Here is a 9,256-nt window from a genome sequence, read left to right on the forward strand (position 1 = left end):
GGGGGGGGGGGGGGGGTTGAATTGGAAATTGTGGTGGAAAAAGCCCTAGTTTTGATACTTGAGATCATGGGTATGATCTAGGATTGTTAGTAATTCGGGTAATTAGTTATTGCTTATTGATTATCGTATATATTGATTATTTGTAGACCAAAAACAAGTAGAATATACTTGTGATTGTGGTGTGCTTAAGGATCAGTTTCCACATTTCGGCATAACTAATTGGGATCAGTTGCCATGTTCCGGTGTAAATATGGGAACGATTGTCACGTTTTGACATAACTATAGGATCTGTACCACGTTCTAGTATGCTAACTGTTTGAGTTTGGGTTCCATGATAGGACCAACTACTTTATATAACGTTATATTTGAGAACTGTGAAATGTTTCGTTGTTCGTAAATGATGATGATATTGTATATGCTCGGTGTATGCACGTTATTATTATGCTGTATTTCCTTGCTTATGTTGCACTTAGTGGGATTGTGTGATCCTACCAGTACACGATGGTTGTGTAGTGATGCTGCACTTGCTCTTATTTTTGTTGAGTACAGGGCATCTTCAGGCAACTATTGACAAACCTCGTCTAGAAGATTAGTGATCTCGTTTGAATTCAAGGTGATCCAATTCTTCTGGGTTGTCATGAATTCTCATTTCGTCTATGTCCACATTTTAAACTTAGACTTTTATAGTAGTTAATTAGTCATTAGTTTGGGGTGTATCCCTTCTTGTTTAGACTTGCTGAACATAGATGTTTTGGTACGTTCACTTTCAGGTTCTAAGTTATTCTTCTGCATTTGTTTTAGTTGATGGACTTTTATTTGAAGTTTATAGGAACTTCAATTTTTAGTTGTTTTAACTTGCTTTGGTAACTAAACTTAGTTCTTGGTTTGAGTTGTAGTAATGGTTCTCCCATCGAAGAGTTAGTATGGGTGCCAATCACGACGGTTTGGGTGGTGACAATACTCAAAGTAGAGGACATAAATCTAAAATGAGGTAATGTTAAAGGGCATATTTATGTATTATTTTAATTTGACCTCATTATTCATTTATGTCTCCAACTTTGGCTATGTACAAGTAGGAACTTAAACTTGTACGAATTTTAAAAAGTAGACACACAAGCCCTATGTGACATAATACACGTAGGACACCACGTATGATGCAAATTACAATATAGAATGTCGAATATGACGTATGTGCCTATTTGTTCAATTTTATATAAGTTTAAGCGTCTACTTGTGCACATCCAAAGTTAAAGGGAATAAAAATAAGTCAAGGCCAAGTTAAATGGCATATATATGTGATATGCCTCTCTTTTTTTTACCGTACTTATACTTTTACCAACATATACAAATATGAGAATTTATTTATCATATCGTCACTCGGCTCATCGTTATTATATATCAAATCATCTTTTTTTTTCTTTATTCTTTCAACAATAAAATAACTTTCTCATATAATTAATTAATAACTATTAATTAGTGGAATAACTATATACTTATAAAAAAAGGCATAATACATGAATACACCCTTTAACTTGGCTTCGAATCACATTTATGCCCTTCAACTTTGGGTATTGTTAGACCCGCAAACTAATTGATCTAACTACGTGCAGACATGTCAAGGACTTGGGCATTGGTCTTGACATGGATGATGGCAAAACAGTGCAACACAAGTTCAAGTGCTTGGGTGTTGGCAAGGCAGCTTGAACGTGCATGGCTTACGTGCGGGCTAAGGGCGTTGGCAAGACAGTATGTTGGCTTGATGAGGCAAGGCTGTGAAGACTTGGAAATGTCAGGGACAAAGGCAGTTCACCCGAAATTGCTGAAATAAAACTAAGTGTTGGAAGACAGCTGAAATATTCTAAGTGTTGGAAGTTGGCTGAAATATTCTAAGTGTTGGAATGATGCCTGAAATATTCTAAGTGTTAGAATATTAGTATTTCGTGTAGATAAGAATGTAATTTGAATTAGATTCTATCTGTTGGAAATATAGCTGTTGGAAAGTTAGTTTTGAACCCTGTGATGACAAGTGTCGGACATGTGTCATTTGTAACCGCCGCATGTAACTGCCATTGTGCAGAATTTTGATTTAAGGTGGAAATTCGTCTAAGGCATAGACAGAGTGTTTTTCTAGCCTTAGACTAATTCGTGAAGCCTTCCTTTGTATTACTTAAAGGTTAATAAAGGTTGGGACTGGTTCTTGTAAACTCTGCTGATTGTTTGACGTTGCTGTTTTAAGTATTTCTATAATTAGTCAATTTTCGTGGGTGCAAGTAGGCTGAGTGTTACAGACGTTTGTAAGACTGCCTAGAGTGGTGTGCGATAAAAATAAATCGACCCTCTTTCAGGTATGCACTAGTAGACACTTAAACTTGTATAAAGTTGAATAAATAGACACACATGTCCTACATGTTATCCTACATGTCATTTTCCGTCCTACGTGGTGTCTTACGTGTATTTTACCATATAGGACTCATGTGTTTATTTATTTAAAAGTTGGATAGTTAAAGTGCCTGTTTGTGCATTATGAAAGTTGGAGGTCAAAGTTAAAATTTAAAGTCAAGTTTAGTATCCAATATATGTATTATGCCTATAAAAAATATAAGACACAGATAAACAGACAAAAAGTATTCTTTGGGTTTAGACCATCAATAAACTTTAGTCAAATTCAATTAAATTTTTGTCATTTAGTCAAATTCAATTAAATTGTTGTTTTTCAGTCAATTCCAATAAAATTGTTATGATTTAAATTTAGTCAAATTCAATAAAATTGTTGTGATTTAAATTTAGTCAAATTCAATTAAATTGTTGTAATTTAAGTTTAGTCAAATTCAATTATGTTGTAATTTAAATTTAGTCAAATTTAATTAAATTGTTGTGAATCTCTTTTTGAATCTGCAAGTTCATTTATAGCAAAATGTAATTGCCACGTTTTAGCTTAAGCTAATAACTTTCAATTAAATGATTTTACTTCTATCAAAGAATTGAGAAAATTAAACTCAGATTTTGTTGCAATAACACAAATTCTGAACGAAAAAAAGTACTTTTTAAACTATAAAAAAATACATATCGACTAATTCCGTTAATTAAACAAGACACTACTTTTCTTTTAATCCTTTGAAAATGAATCCAACATCTTATACTACTTAAACTCTTCATTTAATCTTTAATTATAATGACATACATTCTTATAGCCAGTGATGCAGCTAAGACTTTTGTAAAGGATATTTAAGATCTAATATATGTATGAACTAATTTGACTGATGACAACCAAATTTTTTGATTAAAGGTGTTTGACGACTAACCACCCTTGAGCCATTATGGCACTATGATGAAACAAGTTCTAAAAATATTTCTTTCTTTTTTTAAGCTTCATATCTAATTGCCATCATATAAAATTGTCACGAGAGCACCCCCAAGTTGCGACAAGGCGTACTCGACCTCAAGGAGGTCTTATACAAGCCCTTAGCATTCATTCATCACATAGGCAATAAAAAAATTGCAGAATTAAAACCTTCCTGACGAAAATCATAAGACTTGAAAGTCATCAACATTTAGAAATATTTTTACGCAAGCGGAATACTAGTCTCACATGGACAACTTAGACCCAATTTCAAAGAAACATACTAGGGACACGGCCCCTTACAATAAAGAGAAATACTACAAGTCTATTACAAAGTCTTAACAAAAGAAACTAGAACATAGACTTCGTGTCCTTGACATATGAGGACATACCAAAAGTTTTGAGAGAAACTCTAGTCCCAAGCTTCGCTATAGAAAATACTTCGCTTGACAACACCAACACTTGTAGTAAAACATAGGAGAAGAATGGGGTTAGCACAATTAAGTACTAAGTCTGGAAGTCGTGCAAAAACATGCAAAAAGGGACATTTATTTGAGATATATGCTTTCATGCCATTTTAAAAAAAAATAAAGATCCATAACGACAAGTACAAGATACGCATTATAAGTCACCACCTATATACAACACAATATCCACCTTATAGACATGCTTAACTATTACAAATATTCAACACATATACATATTTGTCCAATAGACCATTTCCTCATCTTAGACCCTCCACCTAAAGTTAATCTAAGACCAACCTAAGTAAGACATGGAGGGGAAACCCATACTACCTCTTCATGCCACACCTAGGTGTTCCTCAAGATTACAATAGATAAGGACCCTTATATTCCAACTTAACATGCTAGGCAACTCATTCTATCAATATAAGCTATTAGTTCAACATTTCATTATTAGAGACATTTAAGGACACATTCATGCATTTAGAGGACTTTCACATAATAGTTGTTAAGACTTAGAGATCTCACTTTAGAACCTTCTAAGCATACACATGTCATGTGTATATAGCATCCCATACTACTTACTACCTACACGTTGTAGAACCTATCAAGTATCTAGAGTGAACATCATGTGGAAAAAGGCATTAACCGAAATAGACCATGCAAGCTAGACATGGAATCCGATATCATAAAGTCCCACACCGTGGAGGATGTTATACTTGCCAAGGTTATAACTAATACACAACCCATGTTGGCACATAGTTTAGGGGATATCCAAAGATATTCATTGGACTCTAGCCTTTTCTTCGGAAAGATACACCATCTTAACCATATCCATTCGGTGTTAGCCTTAGTTCCCATAGAGTAGTTCATTCACATGTATGTAGTAGAGAGGGCACCATTCTTGGGTCTAGCCGACCCATAGCACTTCTACAAAGAAGGACAACATGCTTAGGTCTAGCCGATCAAGGTTCATTATGGACAAGCTCATTGAATTCTTAGAGAAGGTTTTCTACGGTTTCGGTCCACTATCTCTAAGTCTATAATTTCACACATGAAGTAGGTCTTTACCTTAAGTTGTACCGCTTCAAGGTTTTTCATTTACTTAGGGGTACTCACCGTGAAGGTCACCAAGCTTAGGTCTGCCGGTTCAAGACATAGCCTAAAGGCCTCATTATGCATTTATAGAGAGGGCACCATGCTTAGGTCTAGCCGATTCTAGACATTAATTCATTCATTACTCAAGAAAGGTTGCCTAAGCCTACAAAGTCAAGAGATCACATTCAACATATCTTCATACATCAATGAGACGCACCTAAATCTACCAATTCCAAAGGATCATATTCATGAAGTTTTCATGTATTAAGAAGAGGCACCTAAGTCTAGCCAATAAAGATACAACATCATATTATAGAGATCATTCACACTCTATCATCATCAAACATGAATACTTTCCATCACAACACATTCACATTCTATACAAGAAAATCATGTTGTCTTTGAACACCACATACATAACCTTCATGTTTCACATTCATATATACATTAAGACAATACTTTAATTAACCATATATGCCTTTAAAGTCATGATTACCTCATATATATACAATAAGTAAATACGTCCAATGTGGATCAAACCATATATACACAAAGCAAGAGAATTAGGTCAGCTTACCCTTCACCCAAACTGTTAGACCCGCAATCTACTTGATCTAACTACGTGCAGACATGTCAAGGACTTGGGCATTGGTCTTGACATGGATGATGGCAAAACAGTGCAACACAAGTTCAAGTGCTTGGGTGTTGGCAAGGCAGCTTGAACGTGCATGGCTTACGTGCGGGCTAAGGGCATTGGCAAGGCAGCATGTTGACTTGATGAGGCAAGGCTGTGAAGACTTGGCAATGTCAGGAACAAAGGCAGTTCACCCGAAATTGCTGAAATAAAACTAAGTGTTGGAAGACAGCTAAAATATTCTAAGTGTTGGAAGCTGGCTGAAATATTCTAAGTGTTGGAATGAAGCCTGAAATATTCTAAGTGTTAGAATATTAGTATTTCGTGTAGATAGGAATGTAATTTGAATTAAATTCTATCTGTTGGAAAGTTAGTTTTGAACCCTGTGATGACAAGTGTCGGACAGGTGTCACTTGTAACCGCCGCATGTAACTGCCATTGTGCAGAATTTTGATTTAAAGGTGGAAATTCGTCTAAGGCAAAAAAAGAGAGTGTTTTCTAGCCTTAGACTAATTCGTGAAGCCTTCCTTTGTATTACTTAAAGGTTAATAAAGGTTGGGACTGGTTCCTGTAAATTCTGTTGGTTGTTTGACGCTACTGTTTTAAGTATTTCCATACTTAGTCAATTTTCGTGGGTGTAAGTAGGCTGAAGTATTACAGACGCTGTAAGACTGCCTAGAGTGGTGTGCGAGAAAAATAAATCGACCCTCTTTCAATTGGTATCAGAGCGCGGTTAAACAATGGTGAAAAATGCAGAATTATGGGAGTTGGCACGAAAAATTGAATCCTTTGCCGGGTTTACTGAAGACATTTTGGCAGACCCTACGTTTGTGGATTTATTCACACAAATCATTGAGTTGAGAGTGGACGCTGAGAAAGTTCAGGGGGAAATTGGTGGATATCGACAGAATGTTGATAACCACATTACTGAAATCTTGGACTTTCGTACCACAACTACGCAAAAACTGGAGGGACTGCAGAAGGAAAATGAGAACCTTCGTGCAGAACTCGTCGTTTTGTATCGGGCTGTGGCCACGTTAAGTTTAACTCGTGTTGAATCGTCTAAGGTAAAGATTCCAGAACCTAAGGCCTTTAGTGGCGCAAGGAGTGCTAAAGAACTGGAAAATTTCATCTGGGACATGGAGCAGTATTTTACCGCTGCAAGGGTGCCAGACGCTGATAAGTTGAACATTACCACAATGTATTTGTCGGGTGATGCGAAACTTTGGTGGAGGACTCGTAATGCAGACGACGTAAGTGCTGGTCGTCCTAGGATTGATACATGGGATAAGCTAATCAAAGAAATGCGTGATCAATTTCTTCCTAGCAATGCATCTTGGCTTGCAAGGGATAAATTGAAAAGGCTAAGGCAGACGGGATCAGTGAGGGAATACATAAAAGAATTTACCTCTGTGATGTTAGACATACAAAATATGTCTGATGAGGATAAACTTCACAACTTCATTTCGGGCATGCAAGGCTGGGCTCAAAACGAACTACGAAGGCAGAATGTTAAAGATCTGCCCGGGGCTATTGCTGCTGCCGATTCGTTAGTGGATTTCCGGACGACTCGTCCTTCGACAGACATCCCCTCCACGTCAAAAACTAAGAAAAAGAATGAGAAGAAAGGGGAATGGAGAAAGGATAATCGTAAAGACAATACAAATGATAAAGGAAAGGCACAAATGAAGGATGGGAAAGACAGGCCTAAGAACAAAGATGGAAATTCGAAGGGCTGTTGGACTTGTGGTGGTCCTCATTTGGCCAAATCTTGTCCAAACCGGGAAAAAGTGAATGCTTTGCTTGCTGGTAACGTGAATCAAAGGGAGGAGGATGAAGAAATCGTGGCTGCAATGGCAAACCCATTGGGATTGTCCTTCAACCACATTATGGGGATCAATAATGTTGGAGAGATCTCTAGTACTTCGAATCCTCATGCCTCCTTAATTCATATAGAAATGAAAGTGAAGGAACAATGTGTGATGGCAATGGTTGATACAGGGGCCACACACACGTTTGTAGATGTGAAGATTGCTACAAAATTGGGGCTGAAGTTGTCTAAAAGCCCTTCCTACGTCAAAACAGTCAATGCTAAGGCACAAGCCATTGTGGGCATGGCTTATGGTGTGTCTATGTCAACTGGAAGTTGGGTGGGAAAACATAACTTGATGGTGATGCCGCTTGGTGACTTTGAAATCATACTTGGGATTGATTTCCTAAGAAAATTTCAGTTTGTTCCGTTTCCTCACTTAGATGGAGTGATGGTCATGAATGGAAGCAATGCTGGTTTTCTCAAAGGTGTTCATCCGTTTGGGAACATTAATAAAGTTGCAAAGAAGAAAGACAAGGGAATGTTGTTGTCTGCTATGTCAATCGACAAAGGGCTGAAGAAAGGTGAAGACACTATACTTGCTGCCTTGGTCGAAATTAAACCTGATGTGAAAATAGAAGTGCCTGATTGTGTTGGGGAATTGCTTAAACAGTATGCTGATGTTATGCCGCCTGAATTGCCAAAGAAATTACCACCAAGAAGGGACATTGATCATAAGATTGAGTTGCTGCCTGGTACGGTTGCTCCTGCACAAGCTCCATATCGTATGGCTCCTAAAGAATTGGTTGAACTACGCAAACAATTGAATGAATTGCTAGATGCTGGGTTGATTCAGCCGTCTAAGGCTCCATATGGTGCTCCTGTTCTATTTCAAAAGAAACAGGATGGAACAATGAGAATGTGTGTAGACTACCGGGCGCTGAACAAGGCAACTATAAAGAACAAGTATCCGGTTCCGTTGGTGCAAGATTTGATGGACAGGTTAAGCAAGGCATGCTGGTTCACAAAACTTGATCTGAGGGCAGGCTATTGGCAGGTTAGGATAGCAGAGGGTGACGAACCAAAGACAACATGTGTAACTAGATATGGTTCTTATGAATTCCTTGTAATGCCGTTTGGGCTGACTAATGCCCCGGCAACCTTTTGCAATTTAATGAACAATGTACTGTTTGACTATCTTGATGACTTTGTTGTTGTTTACTTAGATGATATTGTCATATATAGTCGAACGTTGGAAGAACATGTTAATCACCTAAGTCTGGTTTTGTCTCAATTGAGGAAATACACGCTTTATGTGAAGATGGAAAAGTGTGAATTCACTCAACAAGAGATAAAGTTCTTGGGGCATCTTGTTAGTAAAAATCAGGTTCGAATGGATCCTAATAAAGTGCAGGCCATTGTTGATTGGCAGGCACCTCGTCATGTGAAGGATTTGAGGTCGTTCCTTGGCTTGGCTAACTATTACAGAAAGTTTAGATCACACTCGAAATTATGTATCTACTTATCGTATTTTTACCCCTGCTCGGTAGTTTTGTAGCAGGTTGTTTGCTGGCTACTCAAAGAAGGCAGCGTCTTTGACAAATTTGTTGAAGAAAGATGCAAAGTGGGTTTGGTCCGAACGGTGTGAAGAAGCATTTCAGAAATTAAAGGATGCTATCGCATCTGAACCAATACTCAAATTGCCTGATTTTGAGTTACCATTTGAAGTGCACACTGATGCGTCCGACAAGGCAATTGTTGGCGTATTAGTGCAGGAAGGTCATCCAGTGGCCTTTGGAAGCAGAAAGTTGAATGATGCTGAACAAAGATACTCAACACATGAGAAAGAAATGGTTGCGGTGGTACACTGTTTGCAGGTTTGGAGAGTTTATCTCTTGGGCACTCGATTT

At 37.6% G+C, this 9,256-nt stretch overlaps 1 protein-coding gene across 1 annotated transcript in view; it reads left to right on the plus strand.

Annotated features, from left to right (window-relative positions):
* Positions 1 to 6,276: 6,276 nt before the first annotated feature.
* Positions 6,277 to 9,256, plus strand: part of LOC107027747 — a 3,608-nt gene continuing 628 nt past the window's right edge. The window contains exons 1-2 of the mRNA XM_015228824.1: positions 6,277 to 8,804; positions 8,908 to 9,223. Coding sequence (XP_015084310.1) covers positions 6,277 to 8,804; positions 8,908 to 9,223 — 2,844 coding nt within the window. The remainder of the gene's footprint in view (positions 8,805 to 8,907; positions 9,224 to 9,256) is intronic.

The sequence above is a fragment of the Solanum pennellii genome, chromosome 8 (genome assembly GCF_001406875.1).
Source record: "Solanum pennellii chromosome 8, SPENNV200".
NCBI classification, from domain to species: domain Eukaryota; kingdom Viridiplantae; phylum Streptophyta; class Magnoliopsida; order Solanales; family Solanaceae; genus Solanum; species Solanum pennellii.